Raw genomic sequence first — 21544 nt, forward strand, 5'->3', positions numbered from 1 at the left:
GGAAAAAAAAACTATCTATATAGCTACATCCAACTCACACATAGAAAAAGTGAATGAAACCCCACAGATAGCTGCCAAATGATTGTTTAGCATTATATGTTCACATCCAGGAGATTGCCTACTCATAAATTATGACCTACATATTTTGTTTTAAAGAAGGAAAAAGCAGTGATGGAAGTACTTAGATATTTTGCCTAAGAAAAGTACTACAAGAAAGAAAATACTACAGTTTAAAAATACACTGTTACAAGTAAAACTGAGACAAGAAAAAATACAAAAGGTATTAGAATCTAAAAATACTTAAAGGATCAAAAGTGAAAATACTTATCATGTGAAATGGGGAATTTTATAATATTGTACGGCATGTTGTAGTTCAGTATTGCTTACATCACTTTTGCAGCTGGTAAAGGTGGTGTTAATTTTAATAACATTATATACTGCTGGATGGCTTGTGACCACTTGGGAGCAATAATTACAGTTTTATCTTAATCTGTAATAATCCCTAATAATGTATTTGTCTCTCTCTCTCTCTCTCACACACACACACAAACACACACACCACATTAATGTGACATGATTATTGTTTAAAAACCAGTGCGGGACATGTTTTTATTGAAAATGTATTATTAATATTATATAACATTACATGTAAAGAAATTAACACATTATCACATGGTTTACTTCCATTGAAGTATGTGTGTTTTGCTCACAGTGATGAAAGCACCAGGCTGCAGTTGAAGTGTGTGAGGGCCGTCAGTGTGCAGCAGTGTTGCAGGCTCAGGCTGCTCTGGTTGAATCCTTCTCCGATCGTCATGTTCAACAGCTCATACGCCGTCACACTGCAGATAACACACACACACAAACAAACACACACAAACACTAACACTAAATCACAGTGTCTCTTTTCTTCATCAGCTGTATTTATTCTAAAAAAGCTGTTTTTGGTATATTTATATCTGCACATAGATAACATATATATATATATGCAGATAAAATACACAGGATAACAGCAAACATATGGTTTTTTTTGTGGGAAACACAATTGGGAAACAGTTATTACAGACATACACACACCTGTTATACAGCAGGTGACCAGTTGTGAGCTGTTGCTCTCGATGAACTCGGTGCTTAGGAAATGTGAGCACTGAAGATCAGGGATGTACAACATGCCTAGAAACCCACAGTGCAATGTCAGCATGAGAATGGAAAAAAAACTTGAGTGAGGTTCAAATCTAACAAGCACTTAAAATACAACTTAATTTTCATGGGAGGAATTAATATTAACAATAATATCAGAAAGATAAAGTTATAAACTGGCACTATGACAGAAAGAGGCAGAGAAGAGTAATAGTCACCTGCAATACAAGCCATCATGAAACAGGAGACGCCGCCTGCAATCAGAGATCTGAAGGCACAACTGGAGATGTCAGCCCGTCCATCTGGAGCCAAGGACGCTGGAAACAGAACAACTATGTGTTAACAAAATAAGAAGTGCAAACTAAAGTTTAACAGCAACAAGTACTGTATGTACAAAAGGACAATTTACTAATTCTTCAGTATACAATCCCCAGCAACTTTTTTTAAACTTTAGTTTTCTTGTTTGTCTGTTTTCATGTTTCAGGTGGTACTCACACAGACATCCCCAGCGAAGCAAGGTTGGAAAATCCACATTAAGCATAGGTTGCAATTGATTCAGAGTGGACCTAAAGGAATTAATAATTTGTTAAAATTGTTGTGTGAAAAAATATCCAAACAGACTTTAATGCCTGTATAAAATGATACTTATCACTACATATATTTCCTACCCATATGCAGGTGGTGAAGGCAAAAACAGATGGCATTTGAAAGATTCTTAAAGCCTTAATACATTTTAAAGTAAACACAGTTTGTCTAACGCCCTTGAGACATTTATTAGAGAAATACAATTATCTAATGACATCATGACATTGGTGATAATAATATTGACTTTAAGCTCTTTCACATTGGCTTTTTCTCCCACAGGCCTAAAACTGTACCACATAATGCTCTGTTAGCAGACTAATTAGTTACCTTCTCATCTATGCTAAAATGGTAAAAAAGAAAGAAAAGAAAAGACAATCTACACAAAAACAAGAGTGAGAATATGATAGTTGAGACTCACAGAAATATACTGCTTTATGTTGTCCACATATTCTGGCCCTCCGACTTTCCGCCTCGAAATGAATTCTGACAACTTCTGGCTACAAACTAATTGATAATAGTCTTCTTGCTGATCAGTTCAGCAACGATGAAACTGTCCTCCCAGGAAACACCCATGATCAAGGAGAGCGCTATAAACACATAAGAGCAGATGAGCTAAAGGAGAGACAGAAAGAAGCAAAGAGTGAGTGCAGGTTGATGTTTTAATGTGTTTACAGTAAGTATATGTAAGTATAGAGTTGGTGTGTTTGTGTCAGGTTGCGGTTGTCACCGAAAGCTGAGTTGTGGACAGTCCAACATCCCGCCCGGCCAGGAGAAAGCCGCATCTAAAAAGGCCAACAGTGCGAGGAAGGCGATAAGGTTGACAACTATGATGGCCACTAAACCCACAGCACAAGATGCACCTTGGGATGCCGCCTCCAACACGTTCTTACTCCCTCTGAAGGAACACAGGCAACCTTTGACTGGTTATATAACACTTAATCCGCTGAACAGCAGTGTCATCAGAACACTGGTGATGTGCAGGCATTGACTTGTTCATCAATGTTTTCCACATGTGATGTGTTTACAATTAAACTCCTACTGTTCAAATTCTTTTCTCCCATTCTAAATGCATGTAGGGCTGTTCTGAATATAATGTATCTTTATTTTTTACATTCAAAGCTTCCATTGAGGTTTTCGAACAAAGCTTTTAATGGCAGTCATTGTAATTTATGAGGTCCCCCTTTCAACTAGCTTAATATTTAACTCATCCAGTCAAAATAAAACTCCCCGAAACAGTTTGGGCTCGTCTTTCCACAGTTCCAACAATCACCAACTCGGTTTGGTTGAAATAAACCCCTAATTCACCGAGATGTGAAAATATGGTGGCTCTACACGCTGTCTCTCTCTGCCAGTGAGAGCAGCTACTCTGGCCAGCTTGTTCTTTGGTTCCTATGGAAATAAGCTATATATTAATGACAAAAGAAAATAAATAAATAAACTGGGGATGTTATCAGCCAATCACAAATATATTTCTCCAGTCCTAAATTAAAATGTTGATTTACAATCTGAATGTCAGCGTCATGAATGAGGCTTCGAAGCTTTTCACTTTTTAGGTTAATGTAGTATCTAAGACATCACCCATTGTTTTGTGGACTGCTGTTGTGAAACCTCCAATTTGGCAATACGGGCATTGCCATCTTGTTTTTTTGCAACCAAATGTGATGTTTTTTTGATTAAAGCCAGTGTTGTTTTTGGCTTAGTTTAATGCTAAAGGGGAAAGTTGCAGATTTTTGACCCTTTTAAGGCGAGTCCTCCAGTGGAGATTTACAGGCAGGTAAATGTGGATCTTCAGGTACTGCCACCATTTATCTGCATGTATGGCAGTACAGAAAATCAGCAAACCTTAACTTAAGTTACCAGCTAACACTAGCATTAGTTAGCTAGCTCAATGTCAACAAGACATTTTTAGGCGACCAAATGTTCCAATTGACTTTGATGAAAACACAGTAAGAGGGTCAAAGTTCGATAGTTTGCGGCTACTTTAATGTACACAGTGCCGAGGATACGCATTGTTAAGCCACTGTTGTGACTGATAGGTCAGCATGTAGCCACGCCCCTAAAGCCTCCCCTGCTTTATCAAACTGTTTAAAAATAAATGGGACAATAATTTATTAAATGAACATGATCATGCTCTACTAAAGAAGACTTGAAAGTAGTGATTGACCATGAACTCATTATTGAAATGTTTATTGAAATAATGAATAAAGTAAGAAGTAGGGTCATTTTCTCATAGACTTCTTTAGAAGTACATTGGCTTCACCTTTTAGAACCGGAAATAGAAGTAAAATAGCGATAATCCTTACTAATTCAAATTTCGAAGGCATACAAGCTCTTAGATAGCCTAAAGGTCAGATAGTCAGAGAAGGATTAAGACATAGTGGAACAGCTTTATGTACTGATCAAAGGATCAATGGAATTTAAGAAAGGATGAAAGACGCTTGAAAAAAAACCCTTCAACATTTTTTACCACTTTGTATTATCCCAGTTGTACTGTCCTCTCCTACCCATGGGTGATTTTAATGTCATGACATTGGGGGTCTCTGTTTCAGGCCAGAACATCTTGGCGATGGCCAGGGAGGCTGACTGCTGTCAGCAAGTGTGTTGCCTCAACCTCAAAAGAGATGCACACAGAACAAGTTAGTGGTCAATCATTCATATTTTGACAGAGCAGTTCAAGTTCTGCGTAAACTCTCAGGTAAATGTTCAAGGTCAGTCCCACCATGTACTTTGAACAGGAATGAAAAAGGCTTCCGGGCTGTGTTATAAACAGTATTACTAAAGTTGTCTTATATCATCCTTGTTCTTATCTTCCTATAACATTGGAAAGTTAATTATGGGTTGGTTATAAGAACTCACACTTTACAGGTTAAAAACTGCCCTTCCCAACGTTGCACTGAAATAATTAATAAAAGAAGGTATCTTTATAACCTTTTAGGCACATTTGATCATTCATGTCCTTTTTGTTAGATTGACAACCAATACTTCAAACAACTCAATTATTCATGACATCAACCCAGTAACTGAACTTTCAGTTGTGATATTTTGCATTTTGTCAAAATTCATTATTATTTAATGCAGACTTAATTGTCAAAACCCCAGTGCTCTCTTCACCTCCCCATCCCCTCCCTCCCCTACACCTGCCTCCTCACCCCAAAATGGTACCAGAGACGTCTGTCATCACTGCATGGATCTCAGAGCGAGTTAGCCCGAATCGATGAATGAATTGGACGAATCAATAGAGGGGATTCTGTCTGAAAGAGGAAGGTCAAAGGCTTGGTTGATTTTGGACTAGTAGATTTATGGATTGATATAAATACATCAGTGATTTGCTGGATGTTTACGTTTATTGTTCAAACTGTTGTTTACATGTCCCAAAAATATATTTCCAGCTACAGCCATTGATTCAGCTGGAGATGTTCCCATGGTAACCTGCATTATGAATCCAATCTGAGAAAATAAAATTATAGAAAATCAAAGGGAAAAAACTGAAATGTAGAACATTACAATATAAAGTATACAAATTAAAAACTAAAAATCATGTTCCTCATTGTGTCATTATGCTCATTTCCAGTTACGTTGAGCAATCATTATTTGTCTTTTATTTTTTACACTGTATTTCTTACATGAAAGATGCTTAAAATATACATGGTTTGAAATAATTGACTTGCCATGTATAATTCTCTCTGCCTAAGCACTTTATCCTCCCACATACTCACCTTGTAAATGAGCCAGGGCATGAAGCCAATGTAGTAGAGGATGGAGATGACAGAGCTTAAAAAACCCAATATAGGCATCACCTGCAGAGAGTGCACAATTATTATCATCATCATCATCATCACCACCACCATCACCACCATCATCATCAGTATTAGTGAGTATGTTTATGTGCACACTAGATTTGAGTCTCGGCCTGGTTTGATCATGTTCAGAATGTAATATTGCACATGAAAAAGGAGAGACCTTGTTATTCAAATCCCCTTATACATGATTTAGATTTTATCCTGATCTTTTTTTACTGACTAAAGACTATAAGACTTTAACTGGTGTCTGAAACCAAAACCAAACATATAACATGGATATTTTAGAATCTGATCATAAGTAGATACTAATGTCTGTGAAAACACAAATTTTAGTTCTTGTTCTCGCCACTTTTTGCATCATTCATGTATGTGCGTGTGTATGTGTGTGTGTGTGTGTGTGCGTGTGTGTGTGTGTGTGTGTGTGCGTGCGTGAATAAAACTTGTATGTGTCATACCTGGAAGACAAAGTTGTGGTCTTTGTAACTTTCACCAAACACAAACTTAGACCCAACATCTGCGAATGACCAAAACCTAATATGGATTATATAGACTAAATTGAATTGTTAGTAACAGAAACAGAAAACTTTTGATTATTATTTTTTTATACAAATGCAGCAGGAATGTCTGTAAACGGTGTAACTGCAAAATTCCCAAATTTACCATAAACAAAAGTAGACGTTGATGCTGGTAGAGCAAGAAAAAACAAAAGGGCACAAGGAAACGAAACAGGGAAACAAAGGAATAAAACAAGAAAACAAAAGATGAAAATAATTAGGATTTTTGTGTGTGTGTATGTGTGTGTGTGTGTGTGTGTGTATACCTCAACTTTTTTTCCGACCAATTCCAGTCCACCTAAGCCAAATGTGGTCTTGAGGATTAGCAGACCAAAAACAAACTGTAGCCCGATCCCGCACAGCAAAGTTTGCCAACACCACTGTAACACACACATACAATCTATACATGCCTGCATGATCATCAATTGTGTGTGTGTTTGTGTGTGTGTGTGTGTGTGTGTATGTGTGTGTGTGTGTGTGTGTGTGTGCGTTTGTGTGTGTTTATGTGAGCATCCTTTACCCTGAATGGGTGCTTGGAGAACAGCAGCATTAAGAAGATGAGGAGCAGCAAAGCAAAGAAAGACACAAGCTGTCTGGTCCCTCGCTGGGCTGTGTCCAGTGCCAGCCAGCACACCATGGCCACCAGCAGTAACATGTACATTATCCTGGAGGGAGAGGGAGAGAGAGAGAGAGAGAGAGAAAGAGAGAGAGAGAGAGAGAGAGAGAGAGAGAGAGAGAGAGAGAGAGAGAGAGAGAGGGGAATAGAGAGAGAGAGTGACAGACAAGGGAGGGAAGTGCAGGAAGCCAGATCCATGTCTGTCAGTCAACATTTTTAAGATGGTGCCAGTTGGTAGACGACTCTTTGTAGCAGCTTTTGCAGTCTTTTTCGTGTTTTACAATAACACTTGAGTCAAAGTGATTAAACCATCTATATCAACCAGTGTTAATAAAGTTATGCTTAGTTGGAAGAGAGCAGTTCATAAGGAGACCAATAAAAACCCCAAAGGGCTTCAGAAAGAGTCAGATAATGGTTTATGTAACCCTTTTTTTTATTTATTCTAAGCTGTAACCATACCACTGGCATGTAATCACATTGATAGACAAACATGTTAGGAAAAAGTAACCTGTACACATATCTTGCAGACATAGAGACAGTTGTCATTTATTTGCAGTTGTACTGTTTTGACCCAACATGTTTTGGTCTTCACCAGCTCTTTACATTCCTCGTCTGACTCTGTTCATCCTGGGCAGGTAGTGCACAGTGGGTCTTTAGAGTCTTTTCACCGTTACGGCTGAAAACAACACTGGAAATTGATGAAATAAAACTAATGAGCTGAAAGAGGTTAGAGGGTAACTGCAGAGTCAAGTAATAATTACTTCATCGCTACGGCCAATCCATTACACATTAAAATAGTTATGTGGTCCAAAGTTAATATAGTAAATGAATATATTGATTCTGATTTAAAGTACTTTTCCATGTTTACTTGACTGCAACCTAATAATGAATAGATAAAATAGGAATGGAAGTATAAAAAATGAATATACCAAACTAGGAATAAAAAACAGCAGCAGCTCAAGCCAAAGAAAGAAACAATTCTACCGTTCTAAAATGTGGAAGATTAAGACCCACCAGATACAGCGCCAAATACGCTGCAATTTGAGGTAAATTCCGATTCACCCTTACAGGTATAAGAGACAGTCAAGTGCAGCATGTAGTTGTTTCAAGCACCCTGTAGAGGCGGCCTGAGGAAAGGTCAAACTCCTTGAGGTGGGTGAAAGTTAAGAATCTTTAACCCCATTTGTCATATTTATTCAACCCAATAGATTATATTTTTCATCAATTGCTATAATACTTGTTATAGTCTATATTGTCTCTGCTTCACATTTCTACTCTAAGTGCCCTTGAGCAAGTGCAATTACTTTACTTTATGTGCACTGCAGAACGCAGAAGATCTCACATTTTGCCCCTTAACTGCTCGTTAGTTAGTTCATGTTTATTGTCCCCATAGGGAAATTAGGTTGCAGATCACATCACATCACATGGTATACAACATTAACACAGATAAGGCAGGGCGTTTCCTTCATCCTGCACTGTTTGACTTCAGCGCTCATGCTGGATCCTTCACACACTCTGAGGACATTGTTGTTGCCAGGAGACAACGTGTCTGTCTTGCACATTACATACATTATTACAGCTACAAAAAAAGGATTTATAGTGAACTGACTCTACAATGGCTTTGCTGATGACATCTTTTGCAGTGTCATTGAGACCAGAACTCTGTCCGTTGTTATAAAAATTCTTACCAAAAGACAAAGAGTCGCTGGATTCCGTTTTCAGTTCTTACATATACGTTGAAAATTCTCCCCTCCCTTCTCCATGGTTACCATGCCCCAAACAGCAGCACTATCTCAAAGCTCATTAAAACGACCTGACTTATGAGGGAGTGAAGCGGGGGGGGGGGGGGGGGGGGGGGGGGGGGGGGGGGGGGCTTGGCCTTGAGTGTCTGAAGATAGCTGGAGAGGTGTGTGGCTCTGGGTGCTTTTAGAGAAGAATGGCCATTTAAGTGATACAAACAAAGACATATTCAATTTTAACAGTTACATTTTTCCAACAGTCGTTGATAAAGAAGGTGCACACCAGGGCGGTAAACACTGAAACAAAACATTTCTTACCATCTGATCCAGAACCAGCTTCTGCTGAGGAGGTCTCTGGTAGAAGAGAGCTCCTCCCACACTCGGTCGCCATAGCGTTCCATCATCCAATCCCCGACCAGGAAGAATACGGTAACCAAGGAGATGACCAGCAGTAAGACGGCCCGGTTGAAGTTCGGGAAACATGCCGTTATCACTATGGCAACCAATCCTGAAACAAATTTAGTAATATTATGAATTATACCCCACAGAGCTGGCATTGTTTCAAAGAATCAAAATCCTTTTTTTTTTTTCCTGCTTTACTTCCTCCAGTTAGCAGGAAGTGTAGTTACTGTGTGTTCTAAAACTACTGGTGTGTGACACAGAGATGAACAAAAGTTACACATTATTAGATAATCTGAATCATCTGGTGATCTGGTGATAATGAGTTTTGAGATGTTACATGTGAAACAAGTTTTATGAACAAGTAGAAGCATTATTTCTCATTTCAACTCGTTCATTTCAGTTCTTTTTATCGTTTGTTTTCTTGTTGTCTTAGGTCTTCAAATGATACGCGTGTTTTGATTTGTAAACTTGAATGCCCTCTGACTTCCCTTACTCCAATTACTCCAAGACAACAGGAAGTGGAGTTAATGTGTGCTTTAAAATTACCGGTGAGTGACACAGAAATCTTATGCACAGTAGAAAACTGAAAAGACATCCTAAAAAGACAAATCTGATCATCGGTGACACTGTTGATGATGAACTTTCAAAATACATGTGAAACAAATACAACGAGGTTTAATTTTGTTCATGAAGTCTGAAGTCTTGTGAACACATGGAAGCATAATTTCACATTTCTGATTCTTTTTTCTGTTCTTTTTTAAATCTTTTGTCTTCAAGTGATACTTGTGTTTTAATCTGTAAACGTGACTGCCCTTTGACTTACAAATACTGACTTGAACGGAACTGAAGTAAAATGTAAAGTAAGACTTTTCTGCATCTCACTACATTTTTCATTGAATTTCACTGCATTGCAATTAACAGCGGGAAATATAAGCCTGAGAATGGTGCAATTTCATATTGAAAAGGACAGGGCCAGTAGTTGAGGGATCCAAAACAATTTCAAATTAAAAGATCCAAAACTTTGTTAATCAACTGAAATGAGTATCTTTGGCTGAGCCAATTATCCTGCAAAATCAACTTTGGCCCATCACAAATATTGAAAATGAACAAAATCAAGAAAATGCTTGAGTTTGTTGTTAATTATTTTGGAAAATAATATATATCTCTAAATTATTAGTAAAAGGACAAAAGGGTCATTATGAGCCATACCTGAGCCACTTCTCTGCCCGCTATTGCAAATAAGAACATGAGGACTTCACTGAATAAATAAAGGTGAAATATAATAAAAACGACCTGCTGTAACAACAGGTTGTGTATTCATATACACGTCACATATACATGGTATTTCCTGTTATTATCTTTAGATGACTACAGTACCTCTAATTGTTCCAAATTGAAATAAAAGCTTACAAATGCATTACCAAGACATTGTGTGCTTGTGTCCGTGCAGCCTGGAGAGCAGCACAACAAACACACATACTCCAACCATGGCTGGATTTTTCTATTAACAATCATAGCAATTGTGCAGTAAATTTCCCTTAAACAAAAAAGCAAATTCTCTCCGTCCACCCCCACACACACTCAATGTCAATATGCTCCGAGGCACAGAGAACACGTAGTTCCATTCTAACCAGCGCAGCTAGTTTGCAAAGTTAAACAGCCCTTTACAAGTCTTCATGCGGACTGGAAGTCCTAAAGCAAGATGAGAAATAGATTTTTCAGTATTCTTAGATTAAATACTATGTGGCTGCAAAATAAGAAATACCAACAAAGAAAATCAATTGTACAGAACAGGGGACACACTCTGATAAAATCTCAACATTAACGAGAGACTCTTTCATGCTGCAAACTTAAGAAGAAATAATTGGTATTAAAAACAAATGTAGAGACATACCTGCAAGCCATCTAGGGTCTGAGTTAGATTTTATCTTAACAGATTCTAACTAAGATATTTTACCTGCTGCTAAAACCAGGTATATAATCAGGTAGATCTGGTCTTTGTGCTCTGCCAAATAGCCCTGGAATGCCTCCATTTTCCTTTCAGGAAAGCTAGGCACACAGAAAAGGGTAAGATAAGGGGGGAGATAAGGAGAAAGGACATAAATGTTAGATCAAAGAGACTAGAGAAAGGCTGGTGATTTAAGGGAAAATTAGAAAATCTGACATGAAGAACGATTTTTTTGGCCCAAACTAAAATGCAACCTTCTTTTGTGTTTTTCTGTCTTTTTATGTGTGTCGTCTGTGACGTTGGGAGCACTGTCCACATCCTTATATGTCTGCTCCTGCAACACACACACACACACACGCACACACACACACACACACAGACACGGCTTGAGGATGAATAATATAAGCAATGTGTTTACACAAGGTGGTTTGCGCCATGACATATATTTTACTTAGAAGAGAACTTCTTCTCTTGTGCAAAATGAGCGCACGTGTCTCTGTAACACAGGTGTGTCTGTTAAAAGGTCTGAAACATCCTATTTATTCTGAAAGACTAAAACTACAACAAACACCTTGTGCAGGTAAGAGATGCTGCTCTTTAACTTTTAAAATGATGTAACTCGATACAGTCATTTGTATATATTGGTACAAAGTTAGTACAGCCTGAAATTCAATAAATTTAAACAGTTCATCCACATTTCCAACAAATACAAGTTAAGTTTTGTTTAAATTAAATTGCCTATAGTGTACTGTAACAACTGGTTCTTAAATGTTACCAATCATTTTACAGTAAACAGTAGTATTTAAAAACTGCTTGAGAAACAAGTCTACCTCTGATTTAAAGGCGTTCTTGTCTTCCCCCCTTTTTCGACTCGTCTTCTCTATTTCATCCAGCTCCATTCTCTTGCTGTTCACGTATTTTCAGAAACTGCCCAGACTTACCGGGAGCCTTTATCTAAAGTACACCTGTCCTTTTTCTGCCCATTCTCCCACCTCCTGCATCTCTCTGTCTCCTCCCTTTCCTTGTGTTCTCTCTTTGTTACCTTGTTAGTTTTTTGAATACTGTGAATGAATCAATGATTTTGGCAAATCTGTTGAGTGTTGAGTCATGCCGGCACTGTTCAGTTGCAAACTGGAATCATTTTTGGTGTAAACTTTCCAAAATATAATATCTATCCTTGATGTTCCACTTCTGGGATTGCTTTGTTGCAGATGTAAATTTCCGGTGGATTTCACTCATTTAGGCCGGACCTCCGTTGCCCCGGGCTTCCTTCCTTTGGCATTTTAAACTCTGGTCGGCTTATGAGGATTATAGTTAACCTTTTCTAACATCTCTGCAGGGTAAATCCAAACAACTGGCTAGACAATCTGTCCAATCTGAGTTCTCTGTTGCATGACTAAAACAACTTTCTTTAACTTATTTTAAAAACTTTTATTTTTAAAACAAGTTCCCTCCTGAGGAAATTTTGCAGAGTCCCCGTTGCTCTGTATGGTGCCAAGACGATTGTGATTGGTTTAAAGAAATGTCAGTGAACCACAGCACGTTTTTCTCCCATCCCAGAATGCTTTGTGTACTAGCCAGAGTCTGGCTAAGCGAGACTATCCAAAATCAGACCAAACCCCAGTTCCCATGACGTGACCTCGCTCTTCTCCGTTACTCAGTAATCCCTTCCAGGCCTGAAAGAACTGTCTGTCTGTAAATGTACAATGGCCCAGTGTTTGCAAAAGTAGACATAGTCAGTGGTTCAAACCATGAATTCAATTATTTTCAGAGGAACAGTCCTTACTCCCTGGATACAGTGTATTGTTACTACGTGGATGTGGTTGGTGCAAAATGACGACCTAGTCTCATAGTCCTTAAATACCCCGGCAGCAGCCACTAGAGAGCACTAGTGTATCATTTCTCAGGACCGTATTATTATAATTTGCAATTAACATACTACAGCCAATTACAGAAGTATATAACATTGCTAGAAAAAAGACGACTCCACAAAGATTCCTGTAATTTGACTTGCTTGTGTTTAAAAACATACAATATAAAATAAGCATTAATAATAAGACATTACTCTCTTTCAAATGAGAAAGGCCAAGCATCTGTCTTTCATTTGGTATGCCTGATTTCCAAAAACCTTTTTCTCATGGGAGTGGGGTAACAATGCATTTCAGAAAGGTGAGTGTCACTGTCGAGGAGTCATTTCATTTCACGAAGGACACATGGGGCCCACTGAAGACTATTATATACTACTGTTTTCATGTAGTCAATCCACATGTTAAAACCATTTATAAAACCAAAGCCGAGAAGGAAACTCTTCACAGTCAACAAAGAAAAACACTGGATAGTGGAAGCTAGTGTGATGTTTTCTGCAGGTACTCTTTGGGTCTAGTGTCCCAGTCGTGACCCTGTCTTTCTGTTACTCCCAGCTTTGGGGTAAAGCAGAAACCATGCATGAAGAAATTACAAAAGGATTTAATAAATGTTTGGACTTGTAAAAGATGTGTTGTTTTTCTTTACCTTCTGTGAACCTGATGCAATTACCAATAATACACCCATATGTTATATTAAAGGAAAAGTTTGTAGGATTTAGGGGGATCTAGCGGCAGAAATTGAATATAATATTCATAATTATGTGTATAATCACCTGAAACTAAGAATCATTGCATTTCCTTTAGCTTAGACTGAGCCCCTTATATCTCTACATAGGGAGCATGTCCTCAGAGCACGTTCATGTTCCATTGCCATATTTCTACAGTAGCCCAGAATGGACAAACAAAACACAAACCAAACACTGGTTTCAGAGAGGGCCTTTCATGTTTTTACGTTACCTGAAGGCCACTGTAGGGTATACTACACTCTTGAAAGGGGAGGGCTAAGGGAAGGGGTATTTAGCTGCTTGCAATCTGCAACCTCACCACTAGATGCAACTAAATCCTACACACTGGTATTTAAAAAAAAAAAAGTCACAGCACAGTAACAGGTAACATGATGCACCAACAGGTGACTGATTTATACAAATGCGAACAATTTGCTTTTTTCATTTTATTGTAACTTCTTTAAAATCTTTGGCTTATGAATCAACCGTCACTTTGGGCTTTGGGAATCTGTAATGGACTTTTCCCACAATAATCTAACATAACTGTTGTAAACTCAACAATTAAGAGATTGATAGAAGACAATTGGTAGTGGCTAGTGTGATGACACAACACAGTGTGAAAACCAATTAGTAGGTAGGGAGTTGTGACTGTAAAAATACGGAATTGTGATCAGACAGAAATTGCCAGAAGCAAATATGTTTACAGTCGATGTCTTGTTGGGCGGCCATCCGACCAACGGAATCAATATTTTTTGTAATTTTCAATTTGCTATCTCAAACTAGCTTTCAGAATTCTGTGACAGTGAACTTCAGGAAAGGGTCGAATGATGATTTTTTTAGGAGCAACTCGTTTGTTGTCAGATGCTGACTTTGTTGCACAAACTCATCCAGCTGACACTTAAAATCTCACTTAAAATGTCTACACATACCGTATTTATTAGAGCCCGACCGATACGACTGATACGAATATTTGGTTATGTAAAAATCCGATACGCCGCTATATCGGCCGATAGATAATAATAAAAAAAAATAATCCAGAAATGCGTTACAAAACGAACAGATTTCCCTAACATGAGTCCTCACTAAAATAATATATTAATATGTTTTATTGTCACAACAGAACAGAGGAACACCAAAATATAAAGTACTGGTAAGTAACATGTATAAAAATGCTAACTTAAGATATGAAACTTAAAGCCTTTTGAATAAAAACACATTAACAAAAATGAATCTGTGTTGCCAACAGGGACGTTGTAGAGCGCCCTCTGGTGGACAAACTATGCAACGCCAACGCTCATAACATGGTGGACAGTCCATTTTTATTTTTTAAATATTAATTTATCAGTATTTAAATCAATATATATATATATATATATATATATATATATATATATATATATATATATATATATATATATTATAAATACTGATACCGATAGATCGGGAAATAATTTATAAAAATCAGCCCGCCAATGAATTGGTCAGGCTCTAGTATAAATGGCAATTAACAATGTACTTTGGTTGCTAGGTCAGTTATAAAATAAAAGCAAAAGAATGCCTGATGCTTTGTCTGTGATGACAGATGGTTCAAAGGGGCGATCGCATGTTTCTTTGCATGTCAAAGAATTTTAACACAGGTTACAACCTCTGTCAATGTCCAAATAATAAAACGGAACAGAGAGCGATTGGAATATTCTGTTTGTAAGACCATATTTTAATTGGTGTGCACTGTTCAGTGCAGAATGCGTACACCCCGATATCTAAGTCAGGCATCCACCAGATTGGTTCAGACACAGGCAGGGTTCCATAATTACACTCCTCTCTTCAGCAGCACTGCCTGTGCGTCATCACAAACGTCATTTTGGAGTTGGAGACAGGACGTTGGAGAGAGAGATGAGAGGACTCCTCACAGCTGTGGTACTCTTAGGGCCGTTGCTGCTCACAGGCAGATGTGGTGTCATTCTCTCACATACAAGGTGAAAGATTGTGGAGAAGAAGCTATGGTCTTCAAAGACTGTACAACCTCAAAAGACAGATCATCTCTTGGGTTAGAAATAAATCCAGCGGAAGGAAATCTATAGCAGCAGAGTGACTGGCATGCAGTCGTGTAGCCTCCACTCTGAGATGACAGATCATTGATTCAGGTCTGGTTTGGCTGGGAGCACCATGTGATTATGAAATATGGCCTAATGATTTAATAAGGTGACGCTCGCTCTAGTACATGCCAGCTGAAGACTTGATGATTGGTGATTGCTCCCTCTTTCTCCTTGGGTCTCTCGCACGCTCTCTCATGTGATGTTTTAGACATCTGGGCTATCTCTTGTCCTGGTATTTACAGTGGACCCATCAGCTCAGCTGGCATTAAAAAAAGGCCTGTGGGACGATTACATATGCTAATAATTGTTGTTTAATGGGGAAAAGCAGGTTGTTTTTTCCTGTTCCCGAGTATAATACTTGCCTAAATTTAAAATAAGACCTCACGCAGACAGCTTTGTTTTTCACTGATTAACTGTGTACAGGTCTACTTATGAAACACCCACAACCAGATGAGAACGACAGTGATGGTGAGAATGAATATGACAATTAGAGCCTGTTAATTGATTGCTCCAGATATCTCATTTAGGCACATCATCTGAAGATCATCTCTCTCTCTGTCTCTCTGACAAGGACGCGCACACCTCATTCAAAACTCAAGGCAAGGCCAGTGAAGGTCAATGATTAACATGAAAACACTAATTCAGCATACGCCTTGCTGAGGTGCCCTTGAGCAAGACACCCCTTCTGCACCTGACCCTTCCCCAAACGCCAGCAGACTAGGGGCCTACAGCGGGTCAATCAGGTAGCCCATAACATTATCTATGATCTGCTCTGATGCTTCCTCTTCTGTTCACCCTCCTCTCTCCTCATCACTGCGCGGGAACAGCAAGGCTCTCCCATCATGATTGACATTTGCTCTGTAGCCTACCCAGCCTCCCACCACCCACACCACCCACACCACCCGTCTTTCTGTCAAGAATCATATCCACACACAGAGAGCATTGTGTCCGGGAGGCTCCGGTCGGTGCGTGTCAGCTGAGCAGCTGAGAGAGAGAGAGAGAGAGAGAGAGAGAGAGAGAGAGAGAGAGAGAGAGAGAGAGAGAGAGAGAGAGACAGATCCTCCTTGGCACGATTCTGACTGACTGACGGGGAATTCTGGAGGAAACACACAGCAAAGGGACGACACTAACTAAGCTTAGATTTTTTTCTGTCATCGTTTTCACGGCAGATGGTTTTTCTAGCTGGGCCGCCTGTATTTACCTCAGCTTCGGATTTTGCTTTATTTCTCCTGTCCTTGATTGGCTGAACCGGGGCTGAACCCAGCCAACCTGGGCCGGGCTGTGGGGCTGTTCAGCGAGCCATATAGCTGAAGCTGGCACCCGAGATGAGCGCCTGGAGACCCCGGAGCGGGGCTCTCTCTTCGCCAGGGACGGGGTCTTGGTCGTGGCGGTGCTGGTGGTGGTGGGTTGTGGTAATCGGGGTGTCAGTGGGCTCTGGAGATCCGTGGATGTCCGCGGAGGCATGCCCGTCGTTTTGTTCTTGCAGTAGCACCAGGATCTCCTGCGTGGACCCGGAGAGGGGTATCACTGCTTTCCCCGTCCTGCAGAGCGAGGCGGAGATGGAGAACATCACCGAAATGTGAGTGTCTCTCATTTAAGCTCATAATAAGTGGTCCTCTCATAATTATCCCGCTTTTATTAACGCGGCTGTATTTTCCAACACTTTCCAAATAAAGGAATGTCATCCTTTAGCCTACCCCTCCTTTGCCTTTATGTCTGGAGCTGACAGACAGGTTCTGGAAAGAGCCAGAACCGGTCCAGACACCACATGCGTATAGACGGATTCACAAATGTACCAGTTTGTGTCCTATTAATGCAAGTTCTATTGGTTTAGCCTATTTGGCACCTTCAGACATCATGTCACCTATAGGCTGCTTACATAACAGAACTGCCGTCATGTGGCACATCAATCTTTTAACACCAGCCTGGAAACAGCCCATTTATAAAAGAAAGAATGATAGACCTTATTCTGACCATTAGACAAAGCCCAATCTGTGTGTGTGCGGTCGCGTGCGTAGGCTACGTGTGTGAGTGTGTGGACCGCGACACGCACACCAGACACCGCAATCCAAATATTAGTACAGACACTTCCCAAGATGGCTTATATGAGTGTATTTAAATGACCACTAATAGTGAGGAAACATTTTCGGGATGTTGTGTAATAATTCAAGACCAAACATCTAAGTGTGCATTCGAAATGTGCAGTAGGCTTTTCCTTTTTTCATAAAACATCGTGTGGCCTATAAACTGTGCCACGTCTAAGAATTTATTTTTGAGAGCAATTAAAAGAGGAGACTCAAATGTGGAATTGCTGCAATGTCTTTTTTGGCAAAGATAAACGGCCTTGTCAGAGATGAACTTGGGAGAAGCCTTGGAGGCTTTAAATGAGCCAGCAGTTTGGTGAAAAGCATTCACTGAGTGCTTGGCTAATGTAAACAGAGAAATTACTGATGACTGTGCCACTCTAATTGCAAAACGACCTTGCCAGAAAAAACAGGGGAGGTTATCTTGGTATTGGTTAGACATCTGTACACACAATTTAACAGATTATAATAGGCTTTCAATGTTATTGTGAATTCCTAAATGGGTGTAAAAATTCAAATTAAGCAGCTTGTGTCATCACAGCCTATGTGTTAATGTGTTTACTATAAAAGCTGAGTCAAACCAATCACATGTAGTTCCAATTTGTGAAAGACAATATCCTTCAATAGACCTAGTTGAGGAGGAGGGTGTACTACATGACTGACAGATAACCTCAATCTTGATGTTTGGGGGTGGCGGCTCACAATATTACCACAAAAAAAACACAAAAAGTTGTTTTAAAGGTAATGAACCTTAGACAACATTTATTCCATAACAGATCACACATTATTGGCCACATGCAATCATAGTAGATTTAGGGCAAATCGACACATCTGGGTGTAGTAACTCCACACTCAAAGGTCCCATGACATGGTGCTCTTTGGATGCTTTTATCCAGACCTTATTGGTCCCCTAATACCATATCTGAAGTCTCTTTTATATAGACCTTATTGGTCCCCTAATACCATATCTGAAGTCTCTTTTATCCAGACCTTATTGGTCCCCTAATACCATATCTGAAGTCTCTTTCCCAAAATTCAGCCTTGGTGCAGAATTACAGCTACTAGAGCCAGTTCCACTATGAGCTTTCCTTAGAATGTCTCCTTTCTGAATCTTTAGCTTTTGAGGGGTGGGGGGGGTGGGGGGGGGGCAAGGTAGAGTCTGGGGGTGTGGCCTTGACTAACTGCCACTTTGCTGGTTTGAAAGCCATGATGTCTCTCTCCCATGGGTTCGCCAAATACTGAGCGAGAAATGGGAGATAACCTTGCCCCTTATGACCTCATAAGGGACAAGATTCCAGATCAGCCCATCTTAGCTTTCAGTGAAAACCTTTAATTCCTCCCTGCACACCAGGACAAACATGAAGTGTGTGCATCCAACCTGATGGAAAACCAGAGATGGATATATAGTGTGCATGTTAGTATTTGGCATTGGCGTTATTATTATTCAGCAGTCTTTCTTGAACTAGAACACTGTCTGCCTTTTCACTTCATAGCTAATTTATATAAACGTTTCCGCTGAATTTGAAGGTGTAATCGGTGCCCTATTGTAGATTACAAATAAAGATTGGTACCCTTAAAACATTTAGTCTCAATTTAATTTTAGTTGTGTGTGGTTATTGTCAGGGAATTTAAATCTTTGGTGAAGTTATTCTATGAAACGGTGTGTTGAAGATGCTGCAAAAAAAAGGGTTTAACATATCTGTGTGTAAACTACTGTAAAAATGTTGACATTCTGGGTCAGAATCTTCACACATCAAATTGTATAACTATTTTTTCTACAGTCTTTTTTCCAGCTTTTAATTTGATTTAATCTGATAGCGACGGCGGAGAGCTGACAGGATATGAGGGGGGGAGAGAGGAGATGTCAAGGGCTTCCATAGTGGGGCTGTTGTGATTACTTAGTTATTTGGTTATACAGTGTCTGAAAGCCTCCTATAGGCCACCACCACACGTCTATAAAATAGTTTTTAAGGGTTAGGTGTTTTCAGTCCTCACTGATCAATCTCATTATAATGACTAAAATGTAATACCTTAGGTGTAAATCCAGAGACTTAAGAGAGGTAAAACATAGCATATTATGTGAAATACTGAACAACAAAAATAAATCTGACTGAAGGGCCTTCACTACTATATCCATGTAATGATCCTGCAACTCAATTACTCTAATTAGAGATGTTTTTTTGTTCCCAGTATACAGACGCTGTACGTCCAGACTTAGACTTCTCTTTATTAATCCTTTCGGGATGACCCCCGCGAGGAAATTGAAAAATGTGATGTGTGATATTTGACATAGTATAAGTAGACATATTGTTTTTCAGTACTTGTTCACACATTTTCACTCATTCACATGAGGGAGTTTCCCACAATCATCTCTTGTTGGCCCCTAAATGTGTCAAGAACCCTGCTTCAATGCAGCCCCCCCCCCCCCCCCCCCCCCCCCCCCCCCCCCCCCCCCCCCATTGCAGTCCTTCAGGAGTTCATTTTTTAATTTTGAACTCTAATTATATGGGCTTATTATGTCTGTCTTGTTGAAATGCTTCTGTTTCTGCTCCCCTGCTTTAACAAATGAGCCTTCTGACACACACTTGTATTCCCTGACAGTTACATCGCCAACCAGGGCAGCTTCTCCTCCATCAACGACAAAGACCTGCACTACTACAAGAATCTCAGGAACCTGTACGTTTTTTTATGGCTTTTACTTCCAAGAAAAACAAACAGTTTGACTCAGGGCAAACGTTCACAGCTCTTATCAATAAACTAAATTGCTCATGAAAGATTACAGACAAGGTTTTAGGTTATACATTTTTATATTCTGTGACTGTTCTGTTAACCTCATCACATATTGTGTTAAAATATTCCTGCTTCAAATGTTCAATCGTAGGGCACTAATATAAGCAGCATTTTTAGGACAGAATCAAGAACAATTTGATTGCATTTTAATGACTTATTTGGCTTGTTTTAATCCACTGTATGAAATATTGATTTACCTTGCCTTTATTGACAAGTCTCCTTCTGTGCTTAAGGCAATATATTTTCCATGTGTGTTGTTGGTTATCGCAGGGTGTGAGCTGTAGTTACTGTGTATGCATGTGTGTCTCATTTTATTTCGTAATCTAAAACAGAGTTGTCCACCAAGCAGCACTTTCCTCCAACATAATAATCTGTTAAGACACTACTTAATTTTCCAGCCAATATCCCATTTGTTACAGATTAGTACAAAGCATGTCACGCATTGCAAGTGTAAATGCTTTTAACGTGGTCGGACCCAGTGGGAGCAGAACACATGTTGTGTTTGTATCTGTACCACGTGTCTGAGGAATACTACTACTACACACAATTACACTCTGTCTTGATACTAGTAACATATATATATATATATTATGTATATTATATATAACGTATATTATGCAATGCTTTCCTCAAAATTTAATATATAAAATAATTCAAAAGTAACCCCTCTCAATCAACCCTGCCCTCTGCCTGTATTTTTAATATTTTTTGGATAGTCGGGACGGTTGTGTAGGCCTGCCACAAATGTTGCTGGACGATAAATTGTCTCAGAACTTATTGCGATAAATGATACTATTGTCGTTCTGAGACCATTTTCATCGAATATAATGATAATGGCATAACAATGCAGTTTGCCTTTTCCCTTTTTATTTCTAAAGAATATTTATCACTGGAACTGGAATACATTTTAAATATCCATAATAAATGAACAAAACAATCAAAAACAATAAATAAAAAGGAAATTATTCCAGCTGCGTTAATTTCCATTTAAAAATGATCAAACTCAGTTTTGTGAATCATGTGATTAATTGAATCATTGCATATTGCGACAGGCCTACGATTGTGGGGGGTCAACAAAGAGCCTTTGGGCCCCGCGTGGGCATGTAACCCCCAGCCAAAAACAGCGTTTTCATTTCCAACCGCCACTTTGCACCTCGCGTCTCATACCGTTGCACAACTTTGACAGAAATAAACTCTCTCAAT

General features: G+C 39.2%; 1 protein-coding gene and 1 pseudogene across 6 annotated transcripts in view; one reads left to right on the plus strand and one right to left on the minus strand.

The window, feature by feature from the left end:
- Positions 1-555: 555 nt before the first annotated feature.
- On the minus strand, positions 556-11960 carry LOC117945003 (annotated as a pseudogene).
- Positions 11961-16386: 4426 nt separating this feature from the next.
- The window catches only part of ntrk2a (neurotrophic tyrosine kinase, receptor, type 2a), an 88842-nt gene continuing 83684 nt past the window's right edge, over positions 16387-21544 (plus strand). For 5 of the 6 annotated variants that reach the window (XR_004656556.1, XM_034871100.1, XM_034871102.1 and 2 more), the window contains exons 1-2: positions 16793-17046; positions 20153-20227. Coding sequence is in view for 5 of the 6 variants with exons in the window: in XM_034871100.1 (XP_034726991.1) it covers positions 16793-17046; positions 20153-20227 (329 nt within the window). In the remaining variant the exon portion in view is untranslated. Of the gene's footprint in view, positions 17047-20152; positions 20228-21544 lie in introns of all 6 variants that reach the window. The other variant, XM_034871099.1, reaches the window with a different exon arrangement.

This window comes from Etheostoma cragini, chromosome 5 (assembly GCF_013103735.1).
Source record: "Etheostoma cragini isolate CJK2018 chromosome 5, CSU_Ecrag_1.0, whole genome shotgun sequence".
NCBI lineage: Eukaryota > Metazoa > Chordata > Actinopteri > Perciformes > Percidae > Etheostoma > Etheostoma cragini.